Genomic DNA, 20561 nt, shown 5'->3' on the forward strand with positions numbered 1-20561 from the left:
ATCAAGTTCTGCAATCATGGAAAGAATCCTGGTTTTCTAAATTGTAGATAAATTTCTAAAGTAAAGGGGAAAATAAAACTGTTTATTGTCCGTTGTACGTAGTATATTTAAAAACGTCGGAATCGATATCGAAATATCTACAACGTACGTGTGAAACATACAGCAACGCCTAATTATTATAACCTGCACGATCTTTTCTTTTTTAATTAGCTCAGATGGAGTTGGTGAAGTTTTACTGTTTTAACTAGACGTCTTCCATCAAACGGTTACGTCCCTTAAGGGTCAAAGGGTTAGATTAAACAAATCCGTTCTCTGTTTTTACATCGATACAAAGCTGTTTCTCCTGAAGATTCCCTGGACTTTGTTTCTACCATGACGCCATAATGACTGGGCACTGCCTGCGCTGACGTCATGACTGACAAGTGAATTGATTTTTTGTTGGCTTCTTTGAGTTGCATTCCCCACTGCGAGAGCTGAAGGATATCTTGAATCTTGATGCGCACACTGTTTTCTCTGCTTTTGGGATTATCTTCGTTTGCAAAAATCAAGTTGGTTATGCGTCAACCTGAAGGAAAGTTCTTCGAAAGGATGTGACAGTTACAACTAGAAATTAGAAATCATCCTTGGTTTGGATCTCTCTGGTATAAAAGCGCATTCCATGGCAAAAGCTGAAAAGGGTGTAAGCTCCTTGTAAAGCAAAACTAAAGGGAAACAAATAACATGAACAGTAAAACTTTCCGCAAATCGATGTGGCCACCTTGGTCGCACTTTAGAGCCAGTTTAGGGTCTAGATGAAATGTTTACAGCATAATTATCAACTTATTCAGATTTTTGTTCTTGTCTCCCATAGGAAGAAAGCGGGCAGAAACGTGTAACCTATTCTAGGTTATATCCTTCTGATGAGAATTGTTTCAACGCTCTAATCCTAACTCTTTGATAGCCAGAAAATATGGCCAAACAGCACAGCTTCGTAAGCTGGACGTAAAAAACAAAATGGGATCCGCAACGAAATAGAGAATTTTGTTCTGTTTCAATTCTTGCCTCACAATCCATTTCGGAAAAAGTGCTTGAGGAGAGGCATTGATGAGAATATCGTCAGTGTTTTCTTGTGCTTATACTAGCTTGTAGTGTGTATCAAACACAGAATCGACGTAATAAATCATTGCATTGTTGCCCATTTACCAGAGACAAAGAGGAGCGTGATAACGTCAGAGTCCGGATTGTAGTCTCTGTTAAACTTGACTGTTACATCAAACAACTCCCCTCTCCTTAGTACTAACTCCTCAATCTCCGGGTAATTTTCTGTTTTGTGAGCTGCTTGGTTTTCTGTTATGTGAAAGTTAATCATCTCGGCTTGCAACTCGTTTTCTGGAAGAAGAAAAAAGGTAAAGATTCAGTTCTACATTTACTTCAGTTTCAGCTAAGTCCTGAGTCCGGTTTACTCTGTCGGAGTTATCGATTGGTCTTTACTGTTATACTTTTTTGTTGCTAATATTTTTTAAGGGCATCGCATAGCTTCGGCGAAAAGTTATTCTCAACGCATTCAGCGTTACAGAATGAAAAGTAGAATAGGCGAGATGGTAAGTTTTGAGCTCGGTAAAGAAATGGAGAAAGATATTTTTCGTCTTCTCACAAGCGTGGGTTAAAGAATTAAAAAAATTCTGCGTTTTTCAGTAGAACGCGACAAGACGAAAAACTTCTATCTTTAGAATAAAATTGTTTCAAACATTTCGATGTTGGATCGAGAGGGTTGCAATTACTGAGACTGAAGTAGACAATACTGTTTGTAAAAAGTGTTTTAGTCCGCCGATGTACTTTAATCGAACCTAGCTCATCTTAAAAAACATCATGTACCAGGCGTATATAACATCAAAATATAATCTCAGCCGTATTAACCATGTTAGCTGGATAAGGAAAAGCTAAATGCACGCACATTTACGCACAATTACGTATAAAGTGTAAGAATTTTAAAACCTTTTTCTGTCAGATTTCTGTTCCTCGAATCGACTTGTTTTGCACTGGTGACAAAAGAACTTTCCTCGTCTTTTAGCCTTTCACAAGAACCAGTAGGTCTAAATGAAAAGTACAACAAGGTCGTAAGATCTCGTAAGGGTATTTCAACTTGACCGAATTGGCAATCGGCATCAATCTTTTTTGGTCGATCGAATTTTTTCCTTGCATGCGTAGAAGCAGAAAAATTATCAGCCACAGGTCGACCATAACTCGATCCGGCAATTAAACTTGTTTCCAGGGTCTTTCCTCCTCTTCGCTCGAGAACGTTGGGACCTTGCATTGAGAAGAAGGCTTTTTATCTGAATGAGGGTAGCCTTAAGAACAGTTGTACTCTGTTTCGTTTTTCAGTCGAACGGAGACAAGCGTGAGGCGAGCGCAAAAAAAAAGAAAGAAAAATAATGCCTGTACTCACGCTATTGTTATTAGTCGCGCTCTTTCCCTCGCGCGTAATTAGCGCTTGCCACACTCCGTTCGCCTGTGAAACGCAAAAAATTAGCCGGATCTGCGGGCTAAGATGAATGAGCTGCTGTTCTATGATGCATCCTAACTCCTAAAAGTCACAATTATTTGTTTGGTGATCCCAGACTCGGGAAGTATCAGTAAACTTAAAAAGAACAAGGGCTCTTTTCCAGACGAAAGATTGCTGAATGATATACAATGTTTCGTGTTGAGCTTTAAAAGTGACACTTACTGTCTCTGTTGAAAAGCGTCACCGGGTTCTACTGAATTCTTCCGCCTGAAGGAAAAGCAAACGTTTAATATTTTGTAACCATTAGGGCGTCGGCTGTACTAATGTTATTTCAGTTGCACAAGGTACTGGAATTCTGTCTCCAAAGTCGAGGTCGAAGTCGTTTTTATCGACTAACTCCACTTCTAGCAATATGCAGACATCTTGCTTTCACTCAGGACATCAGATCGATGCCGGTAGATATTGCCATTACTGTAATCATCGTTCGTGAGAGATACTACGAGTAATTAAGATAATTCGCAAAATCGTGGTCTCATGTTTACATAAGCACCGATCGACACGCAAACTAACTTAAGGGCGCTTAAGAAGGACATAAATGAAGGCAGACTAATCGAGAGAGATCCACCCGAACGACGTGGTTTGCGTTGCTAGGCTCAGACCCGAAGGATCTTTTGTTACCCAAACAAGGGAGACGTGAGAGCTCGTACTACTCTATATATCTATTTAATACTGATTTAATAAAATGTAAAATCGATCTCCGTGGAAAAAAACACTTTTATTCCACCTTTAGGTGAACTATTACCGGACGGTTCTTTAAAATCAATAAATCCTAACAGCTTACCACCAACGCGTGAGGAAGGTCCCTTTGTGCCTCATGGATGGATATTTCCGCTGAAAAGAAAGGAACTTCAGGTTCTGCTAGATTCCTGTGTCAAAAAAGGAACCAACGAAACAGCTTTGTTTGCAACTTCTCAAAAGACGACCGTGTTTACAACTCAGGCTCGAGTGTACGGTACTCTTATTGTTCTTTGTCAACCCTTGCAATGTCTACATGATATCTATATCATATTGTCTAAATGATGAAAAAAAAACCAAACCTGACCACTCAGCTTGAAACTCCCTGCTACAATTCTTTCTTTACCTTTGATCCGGCTGATGTAGCGATCTTATTCGGCTTCGAGTGGCGATTTTACACCTCAGTTTAAAATTAAATTAAGTTCTAAGCTATGGTTCGTGTAAGAAGCCTAAAAGGAGCACAGTCTAATCCTTTCTGAAACGAGAATAGATGGCGGTCTTTGTTCAAGGAGATTAGTGTGTCTACAAACGAAATTATATTTTCAATTTAGTTTTTGAAGCAACCGCACGATTCTTCACTTGACAGCAGCTAATTAAAATTTTGATTCAGTCTACAGGGCATCGTGCTAGGATCCTCAATGAATAGTTTTAGTAAAGGTCCTAATTTTCATTTAGTAGTGCGAATACAAGTTGATGTCGGTTGGAAGCTAGCATACTATTCAATTAATTCAATCAGTTTCGAGTTCGTGATTATAATGAAACGATCAACTTCTCTCACACTTGCTTTGTTTTGTTTTATTGGTATGGCCAGTCATGGTTTGGTTTGGAAAAAATATCAGGCCACGGCAAAAATCGATTTTTGCCTAAGACAACAGTCATTTACTAAATCTGGTGAAAGTGGCTGCAGTTTTTTGTTGTTGATATGTTTTTCGGTTAGTCGTTTGTGCGTACCAGAGCACCACGCGGAAAAAATACAAACAAGACAAATAAAACAAAAATAGTAAAACAAAGCAAAAACGTGACGGCGAGGTCACGTGTCAAAGTACCAGATGATACCTTACTGAAACCGTCTTCCGGTGTGTCCCCTGAAATCAAGAGTTCTGGCCACTTTTCTGAAAGCTTAGCCACGTTGTATCTTACTCCGACAGTTATATCTATCAATGAATGTTACTGTTAACAAGCTTAGAGTGGGCTGGTCAAGGAGCTAATAAAGTAATCTCCGGTCCTTGATATTTACTATACTTCAGCAAGTCAAAATCAACGATCTGAGGTCATTCCCAAATTGGAACTTTTTTAAATTAAGAATTAACCTTTTCGTCCATAGCTCTCGTTGTATTCCTCAACTAAAAGCGATAGGATAGTTCTTGCGTTTGCACAGATCAGAGGTTTGAAAATGAGAAGTGGTGGCCGGTGATGGGATGTTCAGTGCATCTGAGTTATTACATAAAAAGCTTTGATAAAGGCAAATTGCTTTGGTAGTTTTTCACGACCACGTTACCCTGGCTAAAATGATGGCGCTCTCGATGTCCGTAGGCGTCATTGGGTAAGGGTGCACACTTTTTCCGGAATGTGTATGTCCTGCTAACCAGCCAATGGTATCCAGGCTTCTGAATCCCTGGTAGGCAGTTTCAACTTTTCAAATGTACAAGGCGTCAACCAGAAGCCTTGGAAAAGCTGCAGACAATGGCAGTGCGTAGTCCAAGAGCGTCGACACAGTTTAGTTAAATCTCATTCTGTGTACCTTTTCTGCAGAGCAAACTACTTGTATACGAGAGGATATATTCCCATATACCTGTGCCAATCTGATTTGGTGCTAGGAGTGGCTCCACGAGATCGATTTAACAAACTCCATATTTGTGTGCTTTTGTCCAAAACAAATTAATGTCGAGGTTAGAGGTCTAAACATCACAACTCTTGACATCAGCTAAATCCGAAACACCGAACATGCTGGTACTCCGGAACATGTTCGGTGTTCCAGCATGTTTAGGGATGTTCCAGCATGTTCCAGCATCTTCTGGTGTTCCAGCTTTTAGCACGTGTCACAAATCTACTCAGCCCCCCCCCCACCCCACCCCCCTACAACTCCGACGAGGTCTTGAACCTTGCAATGACCTATCTCACCAGTGAGTCCTCATTTCATGGCGCGGCCGGAGGTCTCTGGTTCGATTTCTTCGAGGGGGAAGAAAGATCTTTTCAATGTCTAGCGCTAGTGATAGTATTGATACAGAACAAATAACGTTTCTCCATTACCTTCTTACAGGTGCCAGTTGAACACACCGTGACCATCTGAATCTTGCTTTTGATATGAAGATCATTCTATCTTAAAAGGGCACCAAAGATCTAATGCAAGCAATTGGAATAAATCAAAATGATTCAAAAAAAGCTAAGTATGGACCGCAAAGCAGTCCCCAAGAAATCATAGCTGAGCCTGCAAAACATGAAATCTTGACAGCGGTCGTTACATGGAGTATGCGCTCCTCAAGAAATATAATTTCATACACGTCTCTGATTGGTCGGTTTAAACCAACACCGCCAGGGCGGTTTGATTCAAGAATTATTGGACCGACATTTTGATTTTCGACTTGTTATTTGGAAACTCTGTGCCAATTTCTATGGTGGAAATCATCTGTTTTAGATAATAATGCGACCAATGTAAGTATAAAACATATTTAAAGTAATTTGATTTGTTGTTTTGATGTTAAACTGCCTCGTGTGTCTGTTTAGCCCGAAAACTCCTTCTTCGACGAAGACCCCGCGCAGTGCGAAGACACCAAGACGACCTACAGGTAACAAGGATCCTGTCGAGGTAAGGAAAGGAGACTTTTCATCTAAAGGTCGTATAAGTTCCGGTAATTTGTTCGTTTAAGCGACAGCATGAAGGATCTTTGTGAATCTACTGAAGGTATAGCATGTCTGACGCACGATGCGCCGGCAAAATAGTTGTTGGGTTTACATGTATCCCTTGTTCAAATTGCCAGTGCGGCACTGAAAACGAGAAGTGTGGCGTAAATTGTGATCCGTTTAAGATATTCACGTAACAAAACAGGGTACATGTTCCAGAATTGTGTCAAAGAAACACAATCGGAAGTAAGTGTGATAGCTAGCTAAAGCAACAATGCCTCCATGACCTGCTGAATTCGAAAAGTAAATATGTAAGTCCGCAAGCCTCTTCTGCGATGGTACTACAATCTTGCAGGGTAATATAAGACGCAGATGCAAGATGAATGTTATCCAAATCCTTCGTTATTTCTAGGTGTATTGCCGAATCAGACCTCTCGGCAATAATGAAGAAGAATCTTGCGTTCACATTATCAGCGATACTGTGTTACAGCTAACAGCGCCAAAGGTAAGCACAATGACGTGTGTACCATGAACAGCTTGTATGAATAGAGCATCTTGATCCAAAGCCTGAAGTTTTTACAGCATTAGACATGTAGACTAGCTATGCGAGACGGTTTAAAAAATAAGAAAAGGGGAAAAAACGGTATTTTGTGCATCTGTGCTTTTTAGAAGGTTTGGTATTCTGCTTTTACTCAGCAATTTTCCTGTTTTGGTATGAAGTTGGGGTAAACATTTCAACGGAGTGATTGAAACATACGTGAATTTTAAAATGCTTTAAATCTTAGAATAAGTGTCTCTCCTCACTAAAGGTCCCCTTTCGAGTACTGATGTGCACAGATTTTCCTGTTTCTTTGTGAAGCTCATATGGGAAAAAATAACTGATTGGTTGCACAGCTTCCTTTCAGATGTTGGATTGACCATATTGTTACCACTGGGTTACATCTAGATAATATTCTGATGAAATTCTCTTCCAGAATTCTGCAGGATACAAGTCTGGCCACCGAATAGAGGTAAGTAGGAAAATCTCAATTTAATAGCATTATGTGTGAAAAATGCATGTAGATATTAAAAGTGGAAATGCAATGGGTCAGAACCACTTTGTCACACCTGAACAGTTCAACCGATCAATACACTGTATAAGTAACTTAGCTGTCTCACAATCTCTTAACAGAGTTCATATGAAAGTGTTTATTATCATTCTAAACCCAGACACAACATACATTCAAAAAGATTTATGATGAGAAGACATCCCAGAAGGTGCTTTATGATAATGTGGCCATGCCCTTGGTTGATGATTTGATTCATGGTAAAAATGGTAAGTATTAGATTTACACTTTGTGTGCATTCAAAGGCAAACAAGTTGACTTTTACTGCTACTAATTTTCTTAGATTGAGAAACCTCTGTATATTCTGGATAACAAAATCAACCAGCTAGAGTTTTATTTAGCATTTTTAAAAACTCTGAAATACATGAATGGGAATCATAGATTTAGCTGGTGGGAAAATTCAGAACAATGTTTCATCATCCAAGTTGAGGCTGTATGCCAAAATTGAGTCAGTCTTAAGTGATTGCAGAAAATGGCCAAAATTGAGTCAGTCTTAAGTGATTGCAGGAAATGACCAAAATCTTAAAGGAAATGTGTAATATGTTATACCCCTCAGTTCGAGTTGTTGCATGTTTCTCTGTGTCCAAATAGAGACATGTTTATATACCTCACTGTGAGTGATTATGGTGATATTAAAACACCTTTTGGAAGCTTAACACATGGCTTACAGTACCCCTCAAAAGTAAGTCCCTCAAGACCTGATCCTCACTTTTTTCGATCCTCAGTTTTTCAAAAACTTTGAGGATTGAATCACGTTTTGAGATGTTTAAGTCAAGTTTCAAGAGGCTTGAAACAAAGGAAGAGAGGAAGTTTGAATAATTTTTAATTACTCAGTTGACTTGGTTAAGAGACTTGTTGAAACTCTTGGGGTTACCAGTTCCTGATGGCACTGTCTTTGTGCTTCCTTCTAATCACAGGTTTGATATTTGCTTATGGTATCACTGGGTCTGGTAAGACACACACCATGACAGGAATGCCCAGTGACAGTGGCTTGCTTCCAAGGTGTTTAGATGTCATCTTTAACTCTATTGGAGAATTGCAGGCTCCTAAATATGTAAGTTATAAATGGTTTTCCATGGCAAGATAGGATATATTTATTGTAAGTTGCCTAATTGATGAAGAAATGGTATTCTTGTTTACATGTACTTGTTTTATTGTCTAAAATAACACTGTAATTTAGCGTGTTTCATTTCCATTTGCTGTAAGTTTACCAGTAGAGCAGTATATCCTTTTGCTTTAATTGTGTACAATTTAAAATCAATCAGAAGATGTTACTGCATTTATATGATTGTATGATTTAAAAATATTTTAGCTGATTTTTTTAACTGTGAATAGTATGGTCTATGACCATGTTAAAAATATAATCATGTAACCAAGAACTCTTTTGCTTTTTATCTACTACATGTATATTTGGCTATAATTATGATGATAGCGGCTAAATTATTTTTCAAGTGACACTGGATATTTACTCTTCTACTGCATTTTCATCAGGTAGAGATAACTTTTCAATAACAGTCACCAAAATATAACTTTCTCTGGGTATTCTTCTCCTTTTAGGTCTTTAAACCAGACAAATCCAATGGCATTGAAATACAAACAGAACTTGAAGCAAAACTTGAGAAAGAAAAACGTGTAAAAGAAGCTGCTCTCCAGGCAGCTCAAGGAGGTAGAAACAGGTAAAGGGAACAGCATTCTTTTGGAATAATTGATATATTAAGTACATATCAGTTTGGTCTGATACTGATAACTTCTCAATTGCATGCACAAACCTTATGATGAGAGCCCAGTTTGGATTAAACTTTGACTATTTTAACCAGAGTGACTGAGTCTGGTATAGTACAGTGGTGGGGTAAAAAAAGTAGGCAGTCATCAGAAGGTAAAGGGTTCAACCCTTGTTGGGAATAGGGCCACAATGATCTGATTGTTTAAGCCACACAGACTCTTTTTGTTTCTATCTAGTTCAGTTTATATACAACTTATTCTAAAACTGGAAGGAAGACCTAAAAATCTACCCATGGAATAGCAAACCTTTGATAAATTTCTTTCTTAGTAGAAAGCAGTATCAATCAGAACTCCTGATATTAAAAAGATACAGCAGCTTTAAGATAATACAAGTCAGCAGCTGACATAATTTTACTTTACTTGTTGGTACTCCCTTCTTGTACATGTACATTAATTTTCTTTTTTTCTGTGATTTTTAATGATGTTTATCCAGGAATGCTGATAATGACTTTGCTGATCTCATAAGAGTAGCTGAGACAGGAGTTATTTCTGGAGTGAGTGAGATTTATTTATTTCTGTTTTAACAGAGCACAATGATGACAATTATTTTTTGTCTTACTTTCCTCTGAAAGTGCATGTGAACAAGGATTGCAATAAGTGCAATAGTGCCAGTTACTATTATGGTTGATACTTATCTCTTGTCGTGGAATTTTACTCATGGGTCAATTTGCTGATAGCACCAGTTGAGCTAATTCAGGTTTAAAGTAGCAGTTATAGTAACATTCAGTTTATATACATGTATAGTTCTTGTAAGCAAGCAACCTGGTCCATGAATAAAGGGGGCAAGTTTCTAAATAAACTGTGGCACTGCATCAATAAGAGAGTATAATAGGGTAATTAAATATAATCAACTGAGTTGATAACATAAATTGGCCACCAAAAGGAATTTTATAGCTGATGTTTCGGGGGTTAGCACTATGTCAGTCAATGTTACATCTTAAGTTTAAAGAAGTGCAATCCAAGTGGTATAGACTATACAGACATTTACAACCTGCTTCAAAGATTATATATCACAACTTTATTTGCAGGTGGATGAGGATAACAGCTATGCAGTGTTTGTGTCATACTTTGAAATATACAACAACTACATTTATGATCTGCTTGATGAGACTCCTGTGGATCCCATTTGTCCAAAGTAAGTTGACCTCACACACTGGTATTGAAACAACTAGGATTTATGCATTGTCATCTTGTGCATATACAACCTTTGTTTTGTTGTGGTTGCCTTTCATTTCTAGTGTCTGAAAGATTTGTTATCCTGCTTGCACAAACAATTTACACACAGTATTACTGTGTTAGGTAGTAACCTATATATCATAACTAAGTTCAAGACGGTACTTCTCCAAGTGCATTTAAGTATTGATTAATTGTGCCCTTTGATTTTACAGACCACCAGTTTCAAAAAATCTTAGAGAAGACATGAATCGTAACATGTATGTCAGTGGTGTCACAGAAATTGAAGTCAAAAGCACAGAAGAGGCTTACAGCATATTCTGGAAAGGTGAGTAACCAGTACTTTTAGAGACATCTCAGGGAAAGATTTTCTATTAATTTCAATTAAAACAATTCTGTATTTCAGAGGTAGTAAGCTTCCCATTTTGACTGTAAACTTGTATACAAGTGCATATCTACATCTGTCTTGCATTTAAAATTATTAAAAATTTACTTTCTATGGAACCTCCTAGGCCAAAAGAAAAGGCGTGTCGCCAACACAGTACTGAATCGTGAGTCCAGTAGGAGCCACAGTGTGTTTGCCATCAAACTTGTACAAGCACCATTAGATCCTGACGGTGAAGAGGTCTTGCAGGTGAAATATTGGTTTAGTTGATTTTTAAATTCACTTCACCTAGATTCCTACAGAAAAACAGTGAAGAACATTCTTAAGCATTTAAATGGTTGACCATGTTTTAAACATATCTCCTGAGCAGGACAAAAATCAGATTGCTGTAGCCACATTATCACTGTGTGATCTAGCAGGGTCTGAGAGGACAAATAGGACCAGAGCTGGTGGAGACAGACTGCGAGAAGCAGGTAAATTCCACTTTGATACAGGGTTGTAAACTTTTTCACAGCTGGCTCAAGATATGGGATACATTGTGAGGATCAAGTATTGTCAAAATAAGTAGGCAACTGGCAAATTTCACCATCTACTTTGAAAAACATGCTGGCTATTCCAAATGCTTGTGGTTCAATTTTTAACATGGAAGCATGACATTGTGCTGCCTTCATGTACTTTTTATTGCAGTCCATTAACCCAAATCTTTATGACAACCCTGAGTATTTCATCAACTTGAGCCAAATATTTTCCTGTTTGCCACAACCTCTCAGTTTGAGTTTTTATAGAGTTTTTCAGGGAATTCTCAGGAATGCTTTAGTTTTTTTTTATGTATGTACCAGGGTTGCTAGCTCATAATGTTAAAATCTGGTCAAGGTACTGGCAAAGTCCCTAGAGTTGCCACACTTAAAGTCTATGTGAAATAACTAACACATTTTTGTATATTATATTGTCTCCTACTTGATTTCACTTTTTCATATATAATGAATCAGTTCTTTGTTAAGTATGTCAAAAGGGTAAAGAACTTTCCACAAATCACATTTGTTACCCCAGCAAAAGGTAACAGCAGGGCAAAAGGAAACATAAAAACCTCTCTTAATCTTGTCATGTTGCTACCATACCATTCCTTTTTAAGTTTTGCAAGATGAAGGTGAAAAATCATAATCGTGTGAATTTATCTAAGGATGAATCTCTCGCTCTCATTAGGTAACATCAATGCATCCTTGATGACATTGAGAACTTGTATGGAGGTTCTAAGAGAGAACCAAGCAAATGCTGAGAATGGTGTTTCTCCAAAGGTAGTTTGTTTTCATAATATTTACAATACTGGTAAATGAGTTATATGTGCACTTTAGAGGGTACACACTCCTTGGTGCTGTGTGCACTGATTATTTGTTAAAATTTTTTGATTTCTTCAGATTGTCCCCTATAGAGACACAAAGTTGACTCATCTGTTTAAGAATTTCTTTGACGGAGAAGGAAAGGTAAGAAAAAAGCCATACCTATTGCTTCTCAAGGGAAAGTTTGTCATAAGGAGAAACCAACATTCCTTTAATAATTTAATACTTATTTAGTGCAATATACATATGGATATAATCTAATGGGCTTTAAAACAACTGAAATAAAATAGGTAAATCTAACAATTAAAAACTAAACAAATTGGTATCTGCAGATCTCACCATCATGGAAATTACTATGTCAAGATTCCTTTGCTATTCAGCAGTTTCCACCTTAATTTTTCTGGCAGTAAATGTGATGTGATCTGCTGCCAGAAATAACCATTCTAGAAGCACACAATTTGTTAATGGAGGAGTTTGACAAAAACAAAATATCCTTCACATATTTATCCTGTTAAACCAATCTTGAAGACCTTGTTTTATAATTATATCTTTGTGAATATTGATCTCCAATTTACTATCTTTTTGCATTGATGATGTTTGCTTCTCTCCAGGTGCGCATGGTGGTCTGTTTAAACCCCAATGCTGATGATTATGATGAGAGTGTGGTAAGAGGCCCAAAAACAATTTTTGTACAGCTTGTACAGTCACAGTTTTATGTTTTGGACTTCGGAACAGATTAAATTTACTTATCTCTTTTAATGGAGTGTCTTTTGTATCACTTCAGCATGTCATGAAATTTGCAGAAGTTACACAAGATGTTGTTATAGCCAGACCAGAGTCAGTCAGGTAAAATTGCTGTAGTTCAAATACTGTGCTTCTCAAATGACGAACCTGTTTTAAATTAAAATTTGTCTATTGAAGCAAGAAATGTCTCAAATAGCAAGTGTACCTATAGATTAAAACTAAAACAATTAGAGTGATTGCTCAAAGATCTCATTTTGAACTTTCACTTTGACTTGCAAAAGGTATCGAGTAGGCCAAACCAATTCAAACTCCACTCTTTTTTAATCTTTACCTTATTCTTTAGTTTGGTTTAGCAAGAGACAGAGTGGCTCAGCATTCAACTGAACCTTGAATGTTATATCCACAGGCTAAATTATTTGTTTATCTGTGTTCACAACAATTACAAGAACTTCCATTGTACTGTTCTATTTCTTGCTTGTTTAGATTTGACACTGGACTAACTCCAGGAAGAAGAAGAGGTATGTTTCAGTTGACAATTTTACACAATCTATGTACATGTATCACTGATCCTTCCTTGCTTCTCATTTGCCTTTCAATACTTTTTAAAAAATATTTATTGATTTGTATCAGGGGTTTTTCCCTGCTGATTTTTCCTCTTCTAATCTTTTAGCAAATCAAATGTACAAGGAAGTTCTAGCAAAGGTTGAAGAAAGTAATGGTATGTACACCTAAATACTTTGTCTAATTTTAAAACATTTTTTCTATTGAAGCAGAAATAAAGGAAGTAATTCTTGATAGGAGACAAAGCTGACTTCAACTTATCCGTATATTTATCCACCTTTTCATCGAAGAATCATGCAAAGTCATCTGTGGACTGGTATATTAAATTTACAGGTGACGGCGAAACTGTGATTGTAGCCAAGCCAGTTCTTACCATGGGACCGCCTTTCCCTCTATTTGAGGTAAGTTGTACTGTTTTGGACTGTTTTCAAATGCAGGTATTGTAAGTAGTGAAGTGAATTTATGATGAGGCTCCATGTACAATGATGAAGATGTGATTTTCCATTTGATTTCTTTAGTTGTTCTTGTTGTTGTGTTTTTTTTATCAGTTGAATTCTCCAGAAGATAGCACAACACTGGTAAATTTGATGCACTACCTTCAAGATAGACAAAGACGGCGACAAACCCTTATTGATGATTTGTCAAGAAAAGGTATTGTCTATAGAATTTGTTGCATGTGATGCAAATGTTGACTCAAACACTGGAAATTGAGATACTAGTATTTCTATTTAAATTAACAATCTACCAGTTTTGGCTTTTGAGTCTTTTCATACCTCTTGAGCCTGTGTTTCAATTTTAGTGAACAATTTCCGAGTTTGTTCTCCAAGTTAAGTCAGGTATGGCTAGATTTTTTTTTTCGGTATTTCCCACGTAAATCCGTGAGGAAAACATCACCATAAATTAAAAAGAAAATTCAAGATATAAGGAATTTATTGTACAATAATGTTCTAGGACCTTACTGTTACCTTAATTTTATGTCACAGAGGGAGTTTTCAGGGCTCATCTATTGGCATTGGAAAAAGAAAACAGTCAAGCAAATGGAGTAAGTTAGAACAGCCAGGTGCTGTCAGAGTCATTTTCATTGTTTCAAATGTCTTGTTTTGTCTTGAGTATCAAATATCGTTAATTGCAATATTTTTCTGGTATTTGTTAGATTGTAGCAAGCCTTAAAGCAACAATTGAGGAGAAAGACAGGTATGATTTGCTAATCTTCATTTCAAACTATATCATTTCCTTTATAGAAGTATTTTCCATGTCCTTCACCTGTAAAGTGAACAATAATTAGCATAAATAAGACAGGGAAAACTACGGCAAGGGACTGTGCATACCGGAGACGTAGACATAAGTTCGTCAGTGAACATCTAACGACAGTTTTGTTGGTGTGTATTGACGATAACGTGAATATAAATAAAATGTTGAGAAAATAACGCGGTGACCCTCTTTCCAGAGATATTCAGAAACTTGAAAGAAGGCTGAAGGCGCTAACACAAAAGGTACAATAGCTTTTGTTGTTGTTGTTGTTGTTCTTTTTCTTCTTCTATTATTATTATTATTATTATTATTATTGTTATTTTATTATTGGTGTTTTGATCATGTGACCGGTAACGATCGGTGTGTCATTAGAGGAAGCAAGGAAATGATGATCTTTCTGAATAATTCTCTCTTTAAGAACGAGATGCTTCAGAAGACGGCAGAGATGTACGAACAAGACAAGAAAGAACTACGATATGAGGTACGTAATTTTATATTTTATTGCGAGAACCACATGACGAACGTCAAAACTGGCCCTTTCCATTTTCCTATCAGTCAGTGGGAAAGAAGTAAACACTGAGGACTGACGGAGCTGGTTCTGGTCTTTTTTCTGTCTTTTGAGCCAATCAGTTTTAAGACTTCTCGGTACCGGAATTATCCGCATAATATGAGAGAATTTTAGTGCCAATTCAGAGGTTTCCAGAAAAGCTGTTTACCGGTGGTCCACAATCGCCGTCTGTTAAGCCTTCGATCAGGCTTCCGTGTTTGTGTTTCGCCTGACTGAAACCCTCGCTCATCATTGGAAACATAAGTGCAAAGTATTTCCCAATACTTTTTGAGGAAGCGCAACTCGAACCCGCTTGGCTGCGTAGGGTGGAGTTTTTGTGCTCCATTTGCACCGGCCAGTATCAGTTCTTCCGGTTGAGTCAAACCTGGAAAAACGGAAGGTACTCCATAATATCTATATCAGATCCTGAATCCTCTTTGGAAGCCACACTTTCTTGAAGTTGAGGTTTAAGAAATCCTTAGAGGAAATCTGTCGCAGTAGTTTTGTTCATCTTAAACAGATGAAAGTATAGAAAACATTTTTCAGCTTTGCGAGATTTGCTTCGGTAATTAGCATAAATAAGACAAGGAAAACTACGGCAAGGGACTGCGCATACCGGAGACGTAGACATAAGTTCGTCAGTGAACATCTAACGACAGTTTTGTTGGTGTGTATTGACGATAACGTGAACATCTTTCTTAGCTGGATGATCAGAAGAAAAGAGCAGACAAAGAGAAGACCGACAAACTTAAAATGCGCCAGGTAAGAATTGTCAGTTGACAAGTTACATCTGATGCTTTCAACTTGAAAGATTGGAATAATAAAATTGAACTTTGAGTTGTTCGTTTGCAAGACTCACCGATTGATGGATGGGACATACTATGCAAGAGTTACTTTTGGCCAGTGATCGGTTGTATCGGTAGGTCAGCGCACAGGGTGGCCCATTCAGACAGTAATTGCAGTTTCTCAACATGCTGAGGAGACAGGCAACATAATTGCTTCCTATCAGCCATGCACTTTGCTCTACTTTGTTGTAAACCTTATGAAAGAGTTATTGAATTTTGGCGATAAAAATGCAATCGTTATATACGTTTATGAATAACATATAGCGATAAATATGTATATATATTTTTTTGTCTTTTTTTTCCTTTGGTTTTGCTTAGGCCTTGAAAGGAGTTGTGTCACAAGAAAAGGGAAAATGGGAACGGGAGTGTGTAAGTCAAATTTCTTGGTGCTTTTAAATACTATTCAATTCATGTTTATTTTTGTTAGTTTTAGAATTATGGGATAAAGGGAAAGTGATAGTCGATCGAACTTCACTTGTGCCTTAAGAAAAGAAATAAATTTTCGTTCTCGTTTGAGTGATTTTAAGGAAATTTTTCAGTCGTTCCTACGTTTGTGTGATTTCTGGCTCTTTTTTTAGTCGAAACGCGTCAAGGACAAGGAAATGGAGATGCAGGCCAAAATGTGGCAGAAAGAGGAAAAACTGAGACAACTCAAGGAAATTGTGCAGGTACGTTGCTTTGTACAACCTGTCTGTGCTTCACCGTGTTCTTTATCTCGTCACTATCAGCTATATCGGTCCTTGGCAATTATTATTATTATTATTATTATTATTATTATTTCATCTGTTACTTTGTTGTTTGAAAAAAGAGAAATTCACGTAGGATTAAAATTTACATGGAGAGGATTAAGTATAAATCTCATTTTTTTCCTCTTCAGAATATGAAGACGAATGACTCGGGTCCTGTTACTCGTGCTCAACTTAAAGCCGCCTCCATGCCTAGATCGAAGTCTCCACCGCCTGTTTCCAGAAAGGTAACTCGATATTAGTTACGAAAAATACATCCAGATTTGCGCGGTTTGTGTCATCGTTGATAAAAATTTCTCTTCTTCGTGTTTCAGCCTCCGATCAAATCTCGTCACAGACGATCCAAGTCTTCGGATTGTTGGATAGAGCACAAACCCTTGACTCACCTAGAAACAGGTACTAGTAGTATGCGTGAATGCGAAAATGTATAGTTATGGTATGGAACACCAGGATGTGCAATACTAAACGGGTAACATAATACAACATCCTGGTTCTCTGTTTGGTCTCACCAAAAATATATTCAATGTCGCCAGTTACGATGTTAACGAACAGCACGTCTCTGTTTTAGACTACAACCCTTGTCTGTTAACAAAATTTCTTTCACGTGGCAGGCACAGTAATGAAACCGTCGATAAAGAACAAGAAAACCGTTGCCAGGCCTGGTGAGAAGGACTTCAAAGAAACTAATGTAAGTACGGTATCCTTAGTGTCTCTTCATTCACAAGGCATACAACCGCCTCTTTAGAAAGTTTTCAGTTCATGTACACCAAGCAATTTGTCTTTTTTGTCTCAATTTCCTCTGGAAAGCCTTTTCTAATTAGTTTTCTGGATGCCTTTTTTCCGAAATTTAAGTATGACGTGATTATCTCCGATAAGAGCTTTTCCATCCAATGTTAAATTGCTATGTACCCTGAAATCTTCTTGCACCTCTAGTTTTTATTGTTACATGATAAGGTATTTGGATGTGTTCCTTATTTGTGTAGGCCACAAACTATGTTTTAGCCCACCAAGAGGAAGATTCTGCAGGTGAAATTGAGACTAAGTTGATCAAAGTGAGTTAAAACTTTCCTATGGAAGACTTCATTTGAACCACTTGCTTAATTTTTCGAATATTTTCATGTGTTACCGTTTTCATTCCTTAGAATAGATCAAGTACCCTTTTTTGATTGAAACAAAGGAAGGGGTCACTTCACTTACATGTACAGTAATCGTAAATCCTTGTTGCCATATGTTCGTCTGGATCGCCCCGGTTATTCCAAGTTATGCTCAGGAAATCAGAAAGTTTGCGTGTCGAAATCAGGCCAATGACCACTAACGATACGGAGGATTGGTGCAGCCACCATTCCCTGGAAAGACCTTATTTTTTGCTCATGCTGGTTTCATACATTTTCCGTGGTCTTCCGAGTCATATAGGAAACCAGGGCGATCGGTAGGATGCGAGCGATCATATGGAAAGCAGACGTGAATGCTGGGTAGAACGCCTATCAATTGAAATTCGTAACATCAGACTAAACTAATCACAACTGCGGTCAGAACAAAAGTATATGTCACAAGAAGCCAATTAGAACTAAAACAAAACCAGTGTTATCGCCCTAAGTGCGGGAAAATACGAGTACAAGTCTATTAGTTTATTAAGGTTTGCATATTATAAATTGAGTTTATAGCAATGTTGATATTTATCTCCTTCAATAAATTGCTTGTCAAGTACGACGAGCTCCTTACGCGAGTGTAACTAAACTGCAGGGAGACGTGTACAAGACTGTGGGAGGAGGTCACTGCATCCAGTTTACAGAGGTGGAAACTTTGAAAACAAGATCTGACGAGCTAACTAGTCCGGGACGGTAAGTGCAACAAGCTGTGTTTTGTTGATAAAGACGAGGACTCTGCCGAAACTTTTTTAAATCAAGGGACCCTTTATACAAATAAATGAGATGGATGTAGAATTGGCAGGGTGGAACTGCAATGGATTACTTTGTCGCTTGATATTATTTCTGACTCTCACATTGACTAATGTGAAAGATCATGGACGCGGAATCTTGAAGACGAAATTCGTGAGGGTAACTTACGATGGATTAGTGTCACAACCAGAGGAGTAGTTACAGCCTTTCTACAGAAAGGATGTGAATACTTCTCTCAATATCCTACCTGAGTCCGGAATACTTTGACCCAAGGCTTGGCAGTGGAGTGATACATGATTCTGTCTTCTACTTCTTGGATAATTTACCTTAATTTACATATTTTTTTGTGAACAGAAAACGACACGCGTCTGACTCGATCGATGATGAGAGCCATTCCAGCTGGACTGATGTGGAAACAAGGGTAGGAGACCAATTGATGGGTCTTCATTTCTCCCTCGTTTAAAGTCATTCTAAACGCAGGGATACTCAACAAACTTTGCTTTTTTATTTCAGTGTTCAACGGCAATCGAAGGCAGACCTGGGACTGGACCCAGTTATTGTCACACTGCAGCTAAGTAAGTCCAAAAATAAAGCGAGTCGTTTGTCACATGAATAGACAAGTAACGTCTCCCTCTCTTTAGCCGTTGTTGTATAATACTCCAAACAGCCCTGTCTTTAAATGTATGTTGATAATACCGAACAGCTGTGGCCTTTATTGAGAGTTTCGTGCATTCCTTTTACGTGAATCTGTGCTTTTAGCACCTCGCGCCTTGATCGCATTAAGAAAATAAATAAAATAACCAAAATTTTTTACCCTCGAGAAATATGACATCCTCAGGTTGACATTTCCTTGGTCGACACTGGTTAGAAAAGGAAGGAAACCTATTTTAAGTTAGGAAAAGAATGTTTTGAGTCGGATTAAATTAAAATGATCTTCACTCATTTGCTGTGATCGTTCAGTTTTGTATTGTAATATGTGGTACAATGTTAGCGAGTAGGAAACACGTCTGTAAGAGTCAGGGAATGTTGATAATTATTGCCTATGACAAGCCTGGTAAAATTTGTTTAACATACTTCCCACGTTATGACCAGTAAGCTCTTTCTATTAAATGCATGCCTGTTTTATGGAAAGGGAAACATAAGAAATCACGCCAGTAGAGTTCATCTAGTGAAACTGCTAACCCGATACAGTAATACGCGGTTCCTGGTTCCGAGAACTTACCTGTTCTCTCTTTGATTCCACAGGAAAAAGAAGCCCTAGAGATGTCACTTCTGCAATGTGTCGGGTGGTTTCTTGTACAAATATCGTGCGTCCTCTGCTGTGGCGGGATCTAGACTCGAGACTGACGAGAAACATAAATTACCTTGCTAATTGATTTCGATCGTCAAACTATGATGTGGGCATTTATTTGCCCATAGCTTAAAGAAATAGTTTTAACAAATGAAATCCCTTGTAAATGAACCCCTCCTTCGGAGCGAAAGTTAAGGATATCAAATAAAGCTTCTTTCCAACGGTCATGATAGTTGGTAATAGTTTCAACTTTCATTCGCTATCATTAACTATCATGTTTGCTTTCAAACGGCTCATGACAGTAGATGGTAGTGGTAGTTGAAACTATCGTCAACTATCATGACCGTTTAAAGAGGCAAGTTGAGTTATACCAACGGCGCTATCATTCTGTTTCTTTGAATACATAGCTGACTCTTATCGATTACTGATGTTCCATTTTTTAATCTTTTGTTTCCATTTTAGTATTTTTTTTTTCACTTAATCCACCGATAAGTGGTCAATGTAAAAAGCCCTAGGTAATAACTAATAAATATTAGTACTGAAGTTTGTGTGTTTTTGTTGTCGCTTCCTCTTCGATGATCAGTTCCGTGCATCACTACAAGTACTGAAAACTCGCTCTAAATAATACCTAGTACTTAACTCACGACGGTCATTAGCCTCCTGCATCGATGTGTCAAAGTTTGCCACGGCCTCATTAAGATCGTTTCACCTTTCCAGCTCCCTTCAGTTTTTAGTTGGGCATTCTTTTCATCTCTGCTGTTCTTGAAATTCTTTATC

At 37.8% G+C, this 20561-nt stretch overlaps 2 protein-coding genes across 4 annotated transcripts; one reads left to right on the forward strand and one right to left on the reverse strand.

Annotated features, from left to right (window-relative positions):
* Window positions 1-61: 61 nt before the first annotated feature.
* LOC113670918 (coagulation factor XIII A chain) lies at window positions 62-3954 on the reverse strand. Its single transcript, XM_027187132.2, has 6 exons — window positions 3580-3954; window positions 3324-3408; window positions 2705-2749; window positions 1975-2072; window positions 1183-1368; window positions 62-535 (listed from the first exon to the last, which is right to left on the reverse strand). The coding sequence occupies exons 2-6, from the start codon at window positions 3356-3358 to the stop codon at window positions 291-293; spliced, it is 609 nt and encodes a 202-aa protein (XP_027042933.2). The 5' UTR covers window positions 3359-3408; window positions 3580-3954; the 3' UTR covers window positions 62-290.
* Window positions 3955-5793: 1839 nt separating this feature from the next.
* On the forward strand, window positions 5794-20327 carry LOC113670879 (kinesin-like protein KIF23). Of its 3 annotated transcripts, none has more exons than XM_089195482.1 (35): window positions 5794-5929; window positions 6002-6083; window positions 6531-6623; window positions 7093-7128; window positions 7328-7433; window positions 8142-8278; window positions 8782-8900; window positions 9440-9500; window positions 10035-10141; window positions 10395-10507; window positions 10692-10813; window positions 10935-11037; window positions 11768-11859; window positions 11980-12045; window positions 12513-12566; window positions 12686-12747; window positions 13129-13163; window positions 13316-13363; window positions 13540-13607; window positions 13755-13857; window positions 14190-14248; window positions 14360-14400; window positions 14654-14699; window positions 14876-14938; window positions 15707-15766; window positions 16168-16218; window positions 16428-16517; window positions 16727-16822; window positions 16910-16991; window positions 17207-17283; window positions 17579-17647; window positions 18336-18436; window positions 18848-18914; window positions 19007-19068; window positions 19739-20327. In XM_089195482.1, the coding sequence occupies exons 1-35, from the start codon at window positions 5919-5921 to the stop codon at window positions 19752-19754; spliced, it is 2598 nt and encodes an 865-aa protein (XP_089051608.1). In that variant the 5' UTR covers window positions 5794-5918; the 3' UTR covers window positions 19755-20327. The 3 variants fall into 3 exon arrangements, with proteins under 3 accessions (XP_089051608.1, XP_027042888.2, XP_089051609.1); XM_027187087.2 differs by having other exon boundaries at window positions 18339-18436; XM_089195483.1 differs by lacking the exon at window positions 17579-17647 and having other exon boundaries at window positions 18339-18436.
* The last annotated feature ends 234 nt before the right edge of the window (window positions 20328-20561 follow it).

This window comes from Pocillopora damicornis, chromosome 2, assembly GCF_964200805.1.
Source record: "Pocillopora damicornis chromosome 2, jaPocDami1.2, whole genome shotgun sequence".
NCBI lineage: Eukaryota > Metazoa > Cnidaria > Anthozoa > Scleractinia > Pocilloporidae > Pocillopora > Pocillopora damicornis.

Bases quoted from the DNA above. Each gene is read 5' to 3' on its own strand.
- LOC113670918 (XM_027187132.2), bottom strand. From the start codon at position 3,358: ATGAGGCACAAAGGGACCTTCCTCACGCGTTGGTG. The intron at 2,750-3,323 runs GTAAGCTGTTAG...CTTTTCCTTCAG, and splicing joins ACCTTCCTCACGCGTTGGTG to GCGGAAGAATTCAGTAGAAC. The intron at 536-1,182 runs GTAAATGGGCAA...TGATTTTTGCAA, and splicing joins CACGCTCCTCTTTGTCTCTG to ACGAAGATAATCCCAAAAGC.
- LOC113670879 (XM_089195482.1), top strand. The intron at 10,508-10,691 runs GTGAGTAACCAG...GGAACCTCCTAG, and splicing joins TTACAGCATATTCTGGAAAG to GCCAAAAGAAAAGGCGTGTC. The intron at 14,700-14,875 runs GTACAATAGCTT...TCTCTCTTTAAG, and splicing joins TGAAGGCGCTAACACAAAAG to AACGAGATGCTTCAGAAGAC.